General features: G+C 38.8%; 3 protein-coding genes across 3 annotated transcripts in view; all 3 read right to left on the minus strand.

Moving 5' to 3' along the window:
* Positions 1-3,584: 3,584 nt before the first annotated feature.
* The window catches only part of LOC135935919 (RCC1 and BTB domain-containing protein 1-like), a 45,723-nt gene continuing 32,385 nt past the window's right edge, over positions 3,585-16,922 (minus strand). Inside the window, exons 2-7 of the mRNA XM_065478549.1 lie at positions 5,667-5,755; positions 5,417-5,604; positions 5,228-5,352; positions 5,084-5,181; positions 4,900-5,030; positions 3,585-4,840 (exon numbers count right to left, since the gene is read on the minus strand). Of these exons, the coding sequence (XP_065334621.1) occupies positions 4,700-4,840; positions 4,900-5,030; positions 5,084-5,181; positions 5,228-5,352; positions 5,417-5,604; positions 5,667-5,755 (772 nt within the window). The 3' untranslated portion in view covers positions 3,585-4,699. The remainder of the gene's footprint in view (positions 4,841-4,899; positions 5,031-5,083; positions 5,182-5,227; positions 5,353-5,416; positions 5,605-5,666; positions 5,756-16,922) is intronic.
* LOC135935754 (RCC1 and BTB domain-containing protein 1-like) lies at positions 5,826-7,436 on the minus strand. The gene is made up of 5 exons (XM_065478304.1): positions 7,418-7,436; positions 6,730-6,870; positions 6,456-6,664; positions 6,228-6,386; positions 5,826-6,107 (listed from the first exon to the last, which is right to left on the minus strand). Exons 1-5 carry the CDS (start codon positions 7,434-7,436, stop codon positions 5,826-5,828), a joined length of 810 nt encoding a protein of 269 aa, XP_065334376.1.
* On the minus strand, positions 13,605-14,384 carry LOC135937868 (RCC1 and BTB domain-containing protein 1-like). The gene is made up of 4 exons (XM_065481172.1): positions 14,266-14,384; positions 14,119-14,216; positions 13,935-14,065; positions 13,605-13,875 (listed from the first exon to the last, which is right to left on the minus strand). The coding sequence occupies exons 1-4, from the start codon at positions 14,322-14,324 to the stop codon at positions 13,735-13,737; spliced, it is 429 nt and encodes a 142-aa protein (XP_065337244.1). The 5' UTR covers positions 14,325-14,384; the 3' UTR covers positions 13,605-13,734.

Genomic DNA, 16,922 nt, shown 5'->3' on the forward strand with positions numbered 1-16,922 from the left:
AGGGCTGGAGGTTGACTCCGTTGGGAGACTCTGGGTGCTGGACAGCGGTAGCGAGAGTTGCAATGCAAAACTATGGATTTTCGATTTGTCCGAAACCGAACACACGAATCGCTTTCATCGATTTCCTTCTCGCTATCGCATGCTTGACTTGGTGCTTGATGAATCGCCCAATGGAACCTTGGCATTCATCTCACATATTGGTCCAGAACACATTGTCGTGTTTAGTTTGGAGAAAAATCAATCTTGGATCGTGGAAACGCCAGGAATCGAGGTTTTATCCATTGCTCTGTCCCCTAAGGGAGAACCGAGAAAGCTTTACCTAAGCAATTGGAACTCCTATGATCTGCATTCAGTTTCTGTTTCCGCACTTCGTAACGGAACTCAAATTGCATTTCCCGAACAAATCGGAAAATGGACTGGAAGACCATATAGAATGCTGATGGACAATCTCGGGACCATGTATGCCGCGTTTTGGCAGAGAAACTTCATACTCTCTTGGAACACATCAGAGCCATTCTTTAAGAAGCAGCGTTTTTATGAGGTACGTCACCAATTTAAGTATTAAATTTGTTATTCTATTAAGATTGATTTTATTATTGGCTCGCATCATATTACTATATTTTAAATTGAAGAGCTGTGTGTGTGTGTGCAATATCATTTCTTCGTGTTATCCTTTGATCTTTGCTAAAATTACAATAGAGTCCTGTTAAATTTTTAAGGATGGAAAACTGGATAACTATGTGCCATTTACTTTTGCATTGGACTCTTCGGGAACATTTTGGATGATTGAGCATAATATAACAGGAACTAAGCCAAGGCTACTAATGGCCGCAGTCGGTGCAAAATCATACATCTTTGAGACCTCATCAGGTAAGTTTTCTCTGAACATGATACATGATCATGAGTTGCCTTGAAAACCTTTAAGAATTTGAATATTTTTTTATTTAATTTAAGCCAAAGACGAGCACTTTGTTAGGATTGTTGCTGAAAATGACGAATCAAAAAGGTTTCATGCTAGATAAACGACTTCATTTTGATTTATTCTAATTTCAGTTACACCAGCCACCACAACCATTTCCCCTAAGACCGAACCAACGCCTGTTAGCATGTCCAGTCCGACGACAGCAAAATCTGTGGAAAATGCCTCAACTGAGGTGCAGGAGAGCTGCATCCTAACCGAAAATTCGAACGAAAATAGCATAATTATCATAACTCTGATCTGCGTCATCGTGTTGTTGAGTCTATTCATTCTGTGGCTCATCCTAGGACCGAAGATGAACAATTTATTCACTCCCCAGAGCACAAACGAGGCCATGCAAATGTCCGCTTTATTTGACTACAATGAAGACATCGGCCCGGCGGAAGAGCAGTTTGAGGAAGTCACGTACGAAATCGGGTCGCCGTCACGCCCCCTTCGCCTGGTGCCTACGAGCAGACGATTTATCTCAGCCCGCGATCTGCGTGAAAGCGATGCCAGCGAGGCCGAGGATGTTCAATAAATCTCGTGCTCCAATCGAGAATGACACGACGTCGGCCTTGCTCTGAAGGAATATCGGTAGGATAAAGTTGCACTGGAACCTTCCAGGTCACCACATTGTGAAGATATACTTCTTCTGTGCACTGCCTAAAATCTTACCATGAGCACCGTCGGAACTTGGTTTTAAAGATGAATAAAAAAATATTTTTGGAAAAATGTACCTTGTTATTTCAATAAGTATTTTTGTTCAATCATTCCGTCAATTTCAAATGAATAAACTGTTTTCACAACATAAAATAATTTATATAACAAAAATAGTAAGCAGAATTTAAAATCAATCGAATTTTTTCTGTAAAAGTCAATTTATTTTATTTATTTTGTCCTCTAATTTTAAGAAAAGGGACATAGAAAGGTATTGGTTGCTAGAAAAACTTTTCTCGTGGCTTTCTTGGTCAGCGTGTGCGCCGTGCGGCAGCAAGAATTCAGGAAAATTGGTTCAAGCTCAGAAGCCGCCTCTGACACGTCGCAGGAGGCACTTGGTGTGACGTCACTGGGGGCGGGGAGAAATTCGTCCAGTTAAACAGACACGCGACTTTGACCTTTGAATGGCATACCACTGGAGGGGGAACGAGTGAGGCAGAGGAGGCGGAGCTTGCAAAGTCAAAGCCAAGAGAAGGGGCCTGACGTTAGTTCAGCAGTTGCCCCACTCACTAAGACGCGGCGCTGGTGGCTCTTGGCGTGACGTCAGCGGGGGCGGAGGAAAATCAGCCAAATGAACAGGCAGGCACGCGACAATGAATGGCATAGCCAAGTGAGCGGAGGGGAAATGAATGAAATTAATCAACTGCACAAGGAGGCGCTAGGAAAAGTGAAATAAAAGCAAGGAGGCTGCTGTTTTGAGTTGATTCCTTATTTTCAGACATTCAGAGCGGACCAACCTGCATAAATTCTAAAAGATTAAAATAATACAATTGCATGTTTCGAATTTATCGAGCCAATTTCTGCTTATTTTTCAGTATTTCCAACATTTTCCCATGTTATTATTCGGTGCCAGGGTACACGAGTGGGAGGAGAGTTATGACAGTCGAGGACAGAGTGCGAAAAAGACGAGACGAAGACGGACCAGCGGTGCTAGCAGTCGAGCCCACTCTCTCCCCTCTCGCAATCGGCACAATAAACTTGTTTCCCTGTTCGCATCGTCTGGCCCTAATGAGGCATTCCCGAGACATACAGCAGCACCTATTAATTCCCAAGTCCCTAAAGCCACGACGAATAATAATAATAAGTAATCAAACTGGGAGACGCGCCCCTCCCCTTTTCTCTGGGGCCCCGGCGGCAGAGGCTCCCGCGCTAGCTGTGCTGCCGCATTCCCCTGGCACTGATTCAGTCGTTTCCTCACAATCAGACAGGGCGCTGGTAGCGCTTGGTGTGACGTCACAGACGGAGGGGGAAGTCAAGCAGACACGCGACTTTGAATGGCATAGCTCAGTGTACGGAGGGGAAATGAATGAAAATGAATCAAGTGCATAAAGTGGCGATAAAAAAATGAAATTAAAGCGAGGAAACTGCCGCTAGGGGCGATTCAAGAGAATACAATCTAAAATATGGAAATATCTATGCATGTTTCGCATTTTCGAGCCCTCTTTTCTAATTCATTTTTCGTTATTTCCACTTTTTTAGCATATTATTCGGCACTCCCCGCTAGAGTATCAATCGAATTTGTAGGCAAAAAACGATCAGCGTTATAACATTTTATTTAAAAAAAAATAATAATTTAATCAGTCAGCCCAGGAAAAATGCAAGCGATGTATTTATATTGCTAGAATTCCTAAAAAAACACTACTGATAACCGTTGAAATATTTCCTTGTGCCTGCTGCAAATTTTTTCTTTGCCATTATCTGTGTTGCCGTGGCAACGCAGTGTCACAAGCCAGAAGAAGTCGTTGTCATGCGACGGATATTATCTTATCTTTGTATCACCGACGGGGCAGCAGCTTTTAAATCTTTTCTGTCTCGAAATTATTAACGCCAACAATACCAAAAGCATCCAGCTTGGAATTTTAATAAAAATTAAAACAGAAAAGGAGTGAGAAAAAGACCAACACGATCATTGTGCAACCATTTTTATTTCCTTAAACGCATTTGATTTTGGTTAATTTTTAAAAATGATAACATTCCAATTTATTTAATACGATAAACATAATTAGATTAGTATTGAATCTCCATCTCGAAAAGCATGGAAAATCATATTGTACATAACACGAATTAAATCCCACTTGTCCAAGTATTCCCATATATTGCATTCCAGCTTTCTAACCAAAAATTGTCTCTTGCTGCACTGCTCTGAAGGGGAGTCAAGATCAGATAAGGATGAAAAACAAGATTAAAGCGTCGGTAACCTCATTTGTGTAAGAAGAAACCTGTGTATAGAAAACGACTTCTCAGATGAAGCAAAACCGAAGGTGTCCGATAAAAAATAAATTATTTAATGAAGAGCTCTCACTATAGTCTAATTAAATGGAAAACATCACATGACAGCTAAAGAGGCCCAAAAACATTAATCTGAATTCAATAAAGGAACAAACAACTATTTTTTGTAATTAAGTGGCTGTCCCTTGCGCGTAATAGAAGAAACTTATCACAGTTATATCTCCTGTGCATGCAAGCAACAAAGGACAGGTTCAGCTGCTCTAAATCGTATAATCTCTCTGATTAAGAGGAGCTGATTCCTTTTTAGTTCTATGAAGCGTCTCTTTGATGGGAGTTTTTTGTGACAGAGCCATCAATCAAACCATCAAACAAAACAGCCATCCAATTCAGATAAGCAACTGATAAGACGGAAATCACGCGTGACAGCAAGGATTGTCAATCATCATGCGGTGATGGCATCGTCCAAAGTCAAATTTCAGCAAAGAAGCGATGATCAGATAAGGGATGAGTTTGAAGTTGGCGTAAAATAAGAAAGATTAGAAACTGCAATGTTGATTTAATTTTAATATTGAACAAAAAAAGCAATTATCCTTCCCCACAATTTTTACTGACGTGTGATATGCCCACGAAAATGATAATTTAAAGATTGAAACTCTAATTTCTCACGGAGGCGCAGTCAAGATAAGTACAAGATTAGAGAATGAATACGCGTCCTAATTCGTAGATAAAGAACACTGTCGTATAAAATACACACATAATCTGCTTCTCTCAGCAGAGAAAACCGCGTAATAATCATTTTTTAAACGCTCCTTGCTGCGCAGCATGAAGGACGAAATCTTTCGCGACATCGCTGTTCAAGAGCTTGAAGCCATCACTGTTCAAAACAGCATTCATGTGCCCCATGCAGAACTTCAGAACGAACTCCTTGAGTTCCTAAACATAAATAAGTGTCTCAACCAGACATTTTCTTTTAAAAAGTTAAATTTAGGCACCTCGGCAGCAAGTAGAACTGCTTTATCGTAAATCGATGCAGCGTTTTCCACGGTCACGCCTCTTTTGATAATTTTCAGGCACTCCTTTTGCAGATCAGTCATTTGATAGAAATTGGCCAACGCGAATAGCTCTTTAATTTAATTTAATATTTTCAAAAACACCACAACAATTTAAGTTATTTACCTAGAGCCAAATCTGGCTGCAAATCAACCTCGTTGGTGTAGAAGTATTTCAAAAAGGCGAAAAATGCATCGTAGCTGTGATAGTCGATGATTTGCTCTCTTATTTAAGCATAAGTTTTTGTTAATTCACAAGTTAAAATTTTACCTTTCGTTGCTCTCTTTCCAATTGCCCAGGAACATGGTCCTGAAGACGGCGCATCGCAATATCAGAATTGTTTTGTGCGCGTGGATTTTCTTTCCCTCGACAACAAAAACAACGTCAGCAGATTCCTATACATCTCATGATTAATCGCAGCGTTATACATTTTTGAAATAAATATATAAAATTCCTTACGACGTCACCAAAAGATTTCTTGAGCCATTCCCATTCCGGACTTTCGTTTGCAGTGTTCTTTTCTTCTGACTGCTCATCGTCACGTTTTAGACGCAATGGTCGGAATGTAACGGCGTCATTTGGAATTTTCGCAAAAACCTCATCCAGTGAAGTCAATGAGGTTTTTGTCGGAATGATGTTTATTTCGCCTTAAATTTGAATTCGTGGTGGAGAGTATTTAATTATGTTTATTATTGACACAAACTCATACCATTGAATTCACCCCAAGCGAATACTTCATCTGCTTCTGTGACTGCTGCACTAACAGAGTAATAGTATTTGGCAGCTAAGTCTCTTATCCTGTCCAAAAACCAAAATAAATATTGATTTACACCCAATTTTTGTCACATAAATATTTCATTCAATATAGCTATTGATGCTTATCCTTTTTTATATACCTGCAAACAATTCCAGATATCAAAGTTGGTTCGTGCGAATTTTTAACAGTTCCATTTCCAAGCTGGCCATATTTGTTCCATCCCCAAGAATAGACTTTTCCATCGTTGGATAAGGCCAAGGCATGATTTGTGCCACAAACAATTTTTGTAATTGTGATGCCTTCCAATCCGGGCACTTTGCGAGGAATGTTTTGCTCCTCCACGTCTCCATTATGGCCCAGAATGCCATCTTCATTTTCCCCCCAAGCAAGTACCTTTAAAATGAATGATACAATAAAATTATACATTAGGAATTTCACAATATTTTCATTTTGTCTATAATTAACATCCACTTTAAAAAAATAATGCTAGTGAAAAATATATAAAATTTTCACCTCTCCTGAGTCTAGAAGTGCTACAGATGAGTAAATTAGACATGCGATGGTTGTCACAACTCTCCCAGCCGCAGGAAAGTCCAATTTCATTGGAAGAATTTGGTCATCGCTGTGTCCCAGTCCCAACTGCCCGAAATAGTTACGGCCAAAGGAGAAGACCTTTTTAGAGTGTGTTATTTGGAAATTGTAAATTAATTCGAATGACATTTATTTTATTGAAATTGAAACCTCTCTATCTGATGTTAAAACCAGAGTATGGTAATCGCTGCAGGCGACTTGCACAACTCTTTTTGTTGCCAAAATTCCTTCTATTTTGGTCGGGAACAGGGTGTCTTGTTTCGTACCCAGTCCAAGCTGACCATTACCATTTCTTCCCCAGGCGTAAACTGAGCCGGTAGCAGAAATCGCAAAAAACGTATAATTTGAGAATTCCAATTCTGAGAAAAAAACATAATGCATATATTTTGGAGTCACGTCAAGAATTATCCTTAATAAACTTCACCTTGAATGTTTTGTCCGCACAATTGTTCAATTTTCGTGTGCTCTGTGCGTGGTTCCGTGTCGCCAGTACCAAGAAATCCTGTTCCGTTTTCCCCAAAGCCGAAAACTTGGTCATCTTTCGTCACGTAAATTGCGCCATCGCCTTTGAATGTTAAATGGCGCACATGAGAGGATAATTGTTGAAACTAGAGCGTCCATCGAGACCAATAATTTGTCCCTAGTTTACCTTTTCCCGAAAACGATTTCCCGGATTCAGCCCAGTCCCGGGAAAATGCTCAAATTTTTTTTTTGGAAAATCCGAAACTTGAAAACAACTTCCCGGGAAATCCCTCCTCGATCGTAATTCCGTAAGCAAATATATGTCTCCTGACTTTTGGAAAATTTGGAGGAAAAGGTGTCAAATTTAAAAAAAATAATAATCTTTTTCTTGTTTCCCTTCCCTGGTGCATGTCTTCAAATTTTATTTTTGGAGCAGATTCATGCGATTTTGGACATTTGTAAGTCGATTACACACGAGAAGGGATTTTTGGAGTTGAAATATTTTTACCTGACGCTTCTATTTGCTTAATACAAAACTATATAGATCTTAATTGTTAGTCTAGATGGTTAAATTCCAGGATTGAAGCTGGGAATGGGAGCGTTCCGTCTAAAAAAATGGATTTCTATGTGAATGAAAGGTAGACTCAAACACTTGACTGCGTCCCCCATTCCCGAGCTTCAAACTTGGAATTTCTCCATTTATTAACAAGTACTCTGAGCATATTTAAGTGCCACCTAAAAATTTCAACGCCAACAAATCCCGTCCAATCGAATTCGCGTGGAACTGGTTGTCGGGATTCCCGGCCAAATATTCTCAAGGTAATCGAAAATTTCCCATCCCGATGGACGTTTTAGTTGAAAAAAGAGTTTTTTTCGTCAAAGCGCTAACTTTTGAAATGCCTGTAATTTAGCAGCGGACAATGGAAGCTAAATAATAAAGACGAGCACCAGCAGAAGCTATTCAACATAAAAAATTTCAATTTTTCCAACTATATATTTTTATATGTATATTAGAACTTCGTGGAAAAATAAAATTAAAAGCTTACTATTTACGACCGCAAGCCTGATATTCCGCTTCAGTTTTTCGCTCATCATCCAAAATATTTGCCACTTATCCAAGAGGTCCGACATCGCGGCGGCAGCAGCAGACTCCGCACCTATTCGAGTTCTCCTCACAATCAGCACTGCTTGCAAGAGAAGCAGACAAGAAATGAAGCATTTTTTATCTCTCTTGGCGCCAGTGTAGACTTATCAACGAGTCGGTTGGCGACTGTCTGACTTTTATTGCCGCTATCGAATTTTAATCTCATATAATCAGAATACACGGCGCCACAAAGGAGCTTGTGATTCATTATTAATATCGCAAAACATTGTTTTTAATGAAAATCGAATGTTTTCTCAAGTTGCTTTGAAGCAAATGTTGCAAACAAATATATCGAGCAAAGTGGAAGGAGAGCACTCGGCGCGGCGATGATGTTAAATGTCAACTTGAAAAGTCCAACTCGCGTGCAAGGAGAATAGATTGACAAAACGAGTTGTTCAACTAATGCCCGCGAGTAAGTTCAACTTCTCATTAATTATTTATTAATTATTATTCTCCCTTGCACTCGCCCATGAGGTACTGGCGTAGACTCGACGGCACGTGACTACCCTGACGGCCCTTTTGGTGACAGGTGTCCTGCCTCAGGGCAACGCGCAGCGGCCGGATGGAGTTTAAGCTGACGAAAGGTGCGAGCTCCCATCTGAACTCAATAAAGGCACTAATTCTGGGCTAATAAGATGCCCATCCTGCACCGACAACCGTTGAAGCACGGGTTTATTCCATTAATTTATTGTTATTTTAATTATAATCAAACCATAAACAACCGTGTTACGAATCACATTCGAATCTGCGCAGTTTTTCCACAACGCTTGCTCTTTCTCACAGGGAATGTCTTTCATTCATTCATTCAGTGGTGGCGCTGTCAGCCCTTTGGTTTCCCTCTCCTTCCCTTCAATCCCGCTGACGTCACTCGAGTCGCGTGCCACTTACGTTTCGGGTTGCATAAGCTGCTCAATCTGCAGGCGTCAGAAAAAGCACTGTTTGGTTTAGAAAACTCTTTTCCCTAAATTTGTTTAGTATTCCTATTATTTTAACATTTATTGCAAAATTATATAGGTAACAAAATCTGTCAGTCTGCTCTTTTTAGCATTTTATTTAGAGAGAATCTTTCAACCACAGTCAGCTCGGCTGCTTGAATAATTAAGGCTTCAATTTTTCCTTGAAGCATAAGACGGTGAGCCGTCGAAAGATAATATAAGGCGGAGTGTTTTTGTGGGCTCAAGTATCACCCAAAGTGGACTTTGGACTATTGCTGCGGGAGCAAAGAGCGCATTAAACATTTCCGGGTAAAGGCTGCTTATTTAAGAGGGGAGTTCGTTGCTTCTAAGACATTCGACTCTCTGCGATCTGGCTGTGCAGTTCCGGCGAGCAGGTTTGTTTTCTTGGAAGCTAGTTTTTGCCACTTTTTTATTTAAAATTTTATTCATCTAATACTATAGAAATGATTTAACTCGTCTTGGAGAAAACTTAAGTTCGATTTCAAATTTTTTTGTTTTATTTTCTGTCTCCAGCTTTCTCTCTAATCAAACCGTTCCTTTGTTTTAGATAAAAAAAAAGTTCGAGTCATGAATCCTTTACTTTTCGTCATCGTTTTGCTCAACCTTTCCTTGGCCACCGCCGCCAACTTCACGCAAGTCTTCGAGTGGCCCCAAGGAATGGACTACGAGTGGCCTTCCGAGGCGAAAAGGATACAGGCCTTGGAAGCTGGAGCTTTCAAGCCTGAGAATATTGTACCTCTTTTCATGGCTGTGTTCGGATCAAGGATCTTCCTGAGCCTTGATAAAGTAGATGGCATTCCGGTGACTTTGGTGTCTCTGCCGACGAGCAGCGCGTCCTCTGCGTCCCCGAAGCTCACTCCATTCCTTTCGTGGGACATGCATGTAAGTGTATAGGAAAGAATTACAATCAAATTATATATGCGTTTAGTCACTTTTTAGTCGAATGTTGTCGGAAATGTTTATATATTTTCACAATATGGAAAGAAACTGTAAAAAAACGCAACGAATATATACTTTTTTGTAGGAATATGGAAAGTGCAAAAATATTGAACAACCAACAGGGCTGGAAGTGGACAACGTTGGCAGGCTGTGGGTTCTGGACAGCGGTAGCGAAAATTGCAATAGCAAACTATGGATTTTCGACTTGTCCAACCACGATCAAACCATATTAATTCATCATTTTCCTAATGCCTATTACTTGCACGACTTGGTGCTGGATGAAACGCCCAACGGATATTTCGCTTATTCCACGAAGTGGAGTGAAAATGACATTGTCGTTTTTAGTTTGGAAAGAGAAGAATCTTGGATTGTCAAAACTCCAGGAATGAGGGTTTTGTCCACTGCCCTGACCCCCAAGGAGGAACCGAGACAACTCTATCTTGGCAAATACAACTCCACCGAACTGTATTCAACTTCCGTTGCCGAACTTCGCAACGGAAATAAAACTGCAAATCCGAAACCAATCGGAAAATGGATTGGATATAATTCGTATAGAATGCTGATGGACAACCACGGAACCATGTATGCAGCCTTTTGGGAGATCAATTACATAATCTCCGTGAACATATACCAGCCAGATCAGGCGCAGAATTTTCATGAGGTAGGAAACCAAATTGAATCAGAAATTTGTAATTATATATTAGAGATGGATTTTTTAGTATTAACATTTTTAAACTTTCATATTTGAGAGTTGCGTGTACGATTTCATTTCTTATATTTTATCCTTCAGTCTTAGCTAAAGTTATTACAGTCCGGATCACTTTTTAGGATGAAAAGATGAGTACTGAATGGCCGTTTACTTTTTCCTTGGACTCGTCGGGAACCTTTTGGATGACTGAGTTTATTAAAACAAGGACTAGGCCTACGTACAGGCTACTAAAGGCCGCAGTCGGTGCAAAGTCATACATGAGCGAACCTCAGACAAAAGGTAATTTTATTCGAAAAATAGCTATTCACATCTAATTTTTTCAACCATCATGATTCATGTGAGATAATGTATTACAGGCGGACGGAAGTGTTAAAGACGGAGAAAATCGAAAATGATTTGTATGGCGCCATCACAGCACCGCTTCATTGACCAACAGGCTTTGATTAATACCCGATTTTTCATATCCTTATTCACTAACTATTCTTTTTTATGATTTCACGGTAAAAATATACTTTGAATTAGACCTGTAATTTAATTTTAGAAGTTCATCCAGATATCCGAATATAGGGGAAAGAGTTATATTGTTTTATATTTTGAATAAAATGAGTTTATGAGCCCTGATATATATTTTAGGTGAAGTAAATTTCATTCAATTTTTCTTTCTATCATAGAAGTCACCGCTTCATTCATTTATTCTGTTATATACTTAATAATTAAATAATGACAAATCACCTCCAAAACACTACTCCCGTGTTTCATTTTAATCTCTTATGCACAAAATATCATAATCTTTAATCTGTCGTTTTGGCAATGAATAAATTTACGCAGCACACGCGGTTGTCTTTATTTTAGATTTTTTTTAATTTCTAACTAAAAGCGCATGAACATTTATGTGTGTTTCATCTGCGTTGTTGAGAGACTACATATTTAACAAGAGCAAATAACACGTTATTTTACTCTTCGGAGATGGATTTTATTGTTACTTTTTGTACGATCAAAGTCCAAAGAACATCAAGCTTGTGGTTTGCTTTGTTTGCTAGAAGTTGTCAGTTTTATTTGCCAGGTCAGGAGTGAAAGACCAAACATTTAGGAAGTGCATTTATCAAAGAATTATAGTTTCAGAATTTATAAATAATTTCGTATGTTGGCAGAAAAGATCAAACTCTTGTATAATTAAAAAAGGGACCTGCTGCACTTCTGCGCAATTAAACCCTTTCGTCTCAAGTTGCTTTGGAGGAAATGGTTTAGAAAAAAGCCTAGCATTAGCATATAGTTGAAGAAGAGCACTCGGTAGACTCGGGCTTCGGAAGGTCCAATTTCTAACAAATCGCACTGGACGCGTGGCACACTGCCAAGCGATAGAGCCAAGTCGGCGGTTCCATGTGCAGAGCGTTGAGAAAAGTGAGATTTTATCGCAGTCTCGATGTTGTTTTTTCTAAGAAACAAAGAAAAAAATCTAGGCTTACAATTACCAGCAAAAAATTGCTCTTTGTCTTTAGCCTTCAAATACAAATGAAGTAGAGGATAGATAAAAAATTGGGTCGCGATAAGACGTCACTGCACGCGCCACATAACTCCCGTCAGAGCATCTCGCCTTTTCGATCAACGCAAGCAGATAAGAATTCGAGATAAAAGCGATGCAGAATTTGTCCGTGCAAAAAGTGGCGAGTCGCTCAGCCTGTTGAGTTACATAAGCATTTCAAGGCTTTTCATTAACAAAATGTCCAAAATTTAAAATATACTTGGTAAAACATAAGAAAAATTCAAGCGATATATTACTAGAATGTAAAAACACTACCGACGATAAGTGTTGAAATATTTCCTCGTGCATGCTGTAAATTTTTGCTTCGACATTATCTCTGTTGCCATGGCAACGCAGTGGCTGAAGCCAGAACAAGTCGTCGTCATGCGACGGTTAATATCTTATCTTTTTATCACTGACGACAGGGCGGCAGCTTTTGTCTTTTCTGCCAAAAAAATTATAAACGCCAACAATTCAACCACCATCCACCGCAATTAAATTATACATTAAAGCAGGCAAGGTGTGCGAAAAAGGCCAACATGATAATTGTGCAACAATTTTTATTTCATTGAACACAACTGTTTTTGGTTAATTTTGAAAAATTAAAACATTCCAATTTATAAAATTCAGTGTGAATATGATTTAATTTTGGAAATGTATTCAGGATCATCTTGTAATGAATCCATCTCGAAAATCATGGAAAATCATCGTCCATTAACACGAATTTGTTCCCACTTGTCCTCAAGTATTCCCATATTACATACCATGTTCCTGGCTAAAAATTGTCTGATGCTGCACTGTACTCAAGGGGAGACAATATCAGATAAAGATGAAAAACAATATTTAATCTGCGATGAGCTAATAAGAGCGACGCCTGTGTAACTACTTCTAACTACTTCTAAAATGAAGCAGACCCGAAGATGTTCAATAAATAAATTAATTATTTAATGTGAAGAGCTCTTACTAAAGTCTAATTAAATTGAAGACATTATCTTACAGTTTGAGAGGCCCAAAGTTATGAACCTGAATTCAATAAACAGTTATTTTTTTAAATCAGTGGCTGTCCATTCCGAGTAAAAGGTGAACCTTATCACAGTTATATCTCCTGTGCAAGCGACAAAGAACAGGTTCAGCCACTCTGAATCGTATAATCTCTCTGATACGGAAAAGCTGCCTCCTCCTTAGTTCTGAAAGCGTCTCCTTATTATGGGCCTGCCATGCCATTTATTTTGAATGGAGAGGAGAGAGCCATCAATCAAACCATCAAACAAAACAGATAAGCATGGCAGCACGTGATAAGACGGAAATCACGCGTGACAGCAAGGATTGTCAATTACCATGCGGTGATGGCATGGTCCAAAGTCAAAATTCAGCACAGAAGCGGTGATCAGATAAGGGATGAGTTTGAAATTGGTGTAAATAAGGAAGATTAGAAACTGGAATGTTTATTTAATTTTAATATTGAACAAATTAAGCAATTATATCCTTCCCCACAATTTTTACTGACGTGTGTGATGTGCCCGCCAAAAATTCAATAATATTTGATGATGATTTTTTAAAAATTGAAACTCTTATTGCTCACGGAGGCGCAGTCAAGATAAGATAATGAATACGCGTCCTAATTCGTAGATAAAGAACACTGTCACATAAAATACACACATAATCTGCTTCTCTCAGCAGAAAATACCGCGTAATAATCATTTTTTAAACGCTCCTTGCTGCGCAGCATGAAGGAAAAAATCTTTCACGACATCATCCTTCAAGAGCTTGAAGCCATCAGTGTTCACAACCGCAGTCATGTGCTCCATGCAGAACTTGAAAACGAACTCCTTGAGTTCCTAAAAAGAAATAATTATTTCAACCAGACATTTTCTTTTAAAAAGTAAAATTTAGGCACCTCGGCAGCAAGTAGAACTGCTTTATCGTAAATCGATGCAGCGTTTTCCACGGTCACGCCTCTTTTGATAATTTTCAGGCACTCGTTTTGCAGATCAGTCATTTGATAGAAGTGGGCCAACGCGAATAGCTCTTTAATTTCATTAAATATTTTCAAAAACACCACAACAATTAAAGTTATTTACCTAGAGCCAAATCTGGCTGCAAATCAACCTCGTTGGTGTAGAAGTATTTCAAAAAGGCGAAAAATACATCGTAGCTGTGATGGTCGATGATTTGCTCGCTATTAAAATTTTAATAAGTCCTGGTTAATTCGCAAGTTAAAATATTACCTTTCGTTGCTCTCTTTCCAATTGCCCAGGAACATCGTCCTGAAGACGGTGCAACGCATTATCAGAATTGCTTTATGCGCGTGGATTTTCTTTCCTTCGACAACAAAAGCAACGTCAGCAGATTCCTAACAAAACGATTAATCGAGTTATGAATTTTGGGATTAAATGACAATGTGTAATATTCATTACGACGTCATCAAAATGTTTCTTGAGCCAATCCCATTCCAGACTTTCGTTAGCAGTGTTCTTTTCTTCTATTGGCTCATCATCAAGATTTGCACGCAATGATCGGAATGTAATGGCTTCAATTGGAATTTTCGCAAAAACTTCATCCAGTGATGTGAATGAGGTTTTTGTCGGACTTGAGTTTCTTTGGCCTTAAATTTGAATTCGTGATGGATAGCATTTAATTATTTTTATTGACACAAACTCCCACCATTGAATTTACCCCATGCGAATACTTCATCTGCTTCTGTGACTGCAGCACTAATATTGCAAGTGTAATGAACAGCTACGTCTCTTATCCTGTGCAAAAATAAATTTAATATTGATATATACCCAATTTTTGTCATGTAAATATTTCATTCGATACAGCTATTGATGCTTATCCTTTTTTATATACCTGCAAACAATTCCAGATATCAGAATTGGTTCATGTGAATTTTCGAAAGTTCCATTTCCAAGCTGGCCATATTCGTTCCATCCCCAAGAATAGACTTTTCCATCGTTGGATAAGGCCAGGACATGATTTAATCCACAAACAATTTTTGTAATTGTGATGCCTTCCAATCCTGGCACTTTGCGTGGAATGTTTTGCTCCCTCACGGCTTCTTCACTATGGCCCAGAATGCCATATTCATTTTTCCCCCAAGCAAGTACCTTTAAAATGAATGATACAATAAAATTATACATTAAGAATCAAATATTATTTTCATTTTTTCTATAAATAACATCCACTTTCAAAAAATAATGCTGGTAAAAAATAGTTATAATGCCCGAAATAGAAAATAGTTTTCACCTCTCCTGAGTCTAGGAGTGCAACAGATGAGTAAAATAGACATGCGATGGCTGTCACAACTCCCCCAGCCGCAGGAAAGTCCAATTTCATTGGAAGAGTTTGGTAATCATTGTGTCCCAGTCCCAACTGCCCGAAATAGTTATAACCAAAGGAAAAGAGCTACGGAGTATTTGGAAATTGTAAATTAATTTGAATGACATTTATTTTATTTTAACCTCTTTATCCGATGTTAAAACCAGAGTATGCCCTTCACTGCAGACGACTTGCAAAACTCTTTTTGTTGCCAAAATTCCTTCTATTTTGGTTGGTATCAAGGTTTCTTTTTTCGTACCCAGTCCAAGCTGGCCATAATGATTATTTCCCCAGGCGTAAACTGAGCCGGTAGCAGAAATCGCAAAAAACGTATAATGTGAGAATTCCAATTCTGAGAAAAAAACAATGCATATATTTTGGAGTCACATCAATAATTATCCTTAATAAACTTCACCTTGAATATTTTGTCCGCACAATTGTTCAATTTTCGTGTGCTCTGTGCGTGGTTTCTTGTCGCCAGTACCAAGAAATCCTGTTTCGTTTTTCCCAAAGCCAAAAACTTGGTCATCTTTCGTCACGTAAATTGCGCCACCATCTTTGAATGTTAAATGGCGCAGATGAGAGAATGTTTATTGAAACTAGAGCGTCCATCGAGACCAATAATTTGTCCCTAGTTTACCTTTTCCCGAAAACGATTTCCCGGATTCAGCCCAGTCCCGAGAAAATGCTCTAATTTTGTTTTGGAAAACCCGAAACGTGAAAACAACTTCCCGGGAAATCCATGCTCGATCGTAGTTCCGTAAGCAAATATATATGTCTCATATCTTTCAAATTTCCAGGAAAGGGTGTCATTTTTTTAGAGTAATCATCTTTTTCTTGTTTCCCTTCCCTCGTGCATGTCTTCTAATTTTATTATTGGAGAAAATTCAGGCGAGTTTGGACATTTGTAAGCCGATTGCACACGAGAAGGGATTTTTGGAGTTGAAATATTTTTACTGACACTTCTATTTGCTTAATAAAAAAACTAGTTCTTGTTAATCTAGATGGTTAAATTCCAGGATTGAAGCTCGGGAATGGGAGCGTTCCATCTAAAAAAAATTGATTTCTATCTGAATGAAAGGTCGACTCTAACACTTGACTGCGTCCCTCATTCCCGAGCTTCAAACTTGGATTTTCTCCATTTATTAACAAACAAAATTTCAGTGTATACCTAAAAAATTTCAACGCCAACAATTCCCGTCCAATCGAATTCGCCTGGAACTGGTTCTCGGGATTCCCGGCCAAATATTCTCAAGGTACTCGATAATTTCCCATCCCGATGGACGTTTTAGTTGAATAAAGAGTTTTTATTCTCAAAGCGCTAACTTTTGAAATGCCTGTAATTTAGCAGCGGAAAATGCAAGCTAAATAATAAAGACGAGCACCAGCAGAAGCTTACATAAATATTGTCAAATTTTCCTTCTAGATTTCATTATACATATTAGAACTTTGTAAAAAAAAAATGAAATTAAAATCTTACTAGATACGACCGCAAGCCTGATATTCCGCTTCAGTTCGTCGCTGAGCTCCCGAAATATTTGCCACTTATCCAAGCGGTCCGACATCG

This window comes from Cloeon dipterum, chromosome 2 (genome assembly GCF_949628265.1).
Source record: "Cloeon dipterum chromosome 2, ieCloDipt1.1, whole genome shotgun sequence".
NCBI classification, from domain to species: domain Eukaryota; kingdom Metazoa; phylum Arthropoda; class Insecta; order Ephemeroptera; family Baetidae; genus Cloeon; species Cloeon dipterum.

Coding starts and splice junctions, on each gene's coding strand:
- LOC135935754 (XM_065478304.1), bottom strand. Junction 6,387..6,455: donor TTTTAACATCAGATAGAGAG/GTTTCAATTTCA, acceptor CACTCTAAAAAG/GTCTTCTCCTTTGGCCGTAA. Junction 6,108..6,227: donor CACTTCTAGACTCAGGAGAG/GTGAAAATTTTA, acceptor TTCATTTTAAAG/GTACTTGCTTGGGGGGAAAA.
- LOC135937868 (XM_065481172.1), bottom strand. CDS start 14,324: ATGCGTTGCACCGTCTTCAGGACGATGTTCCTGGGCAATTGGAAAGAG. Junction 14,217..14,265: donor TGGAAAGAGAGCAACGAAAG/GTAATATTTTAA, acceptor AAATTTTAATAG/CGAGCAAATCATCGACCATC. Junction 14,066..14,118: donor GCAGCCAGATTTGGCTCTAG/GTAAATAACTTT, acceptor ATGAAATTAAAG/AGCTATTCGCGTTGGCCCAC.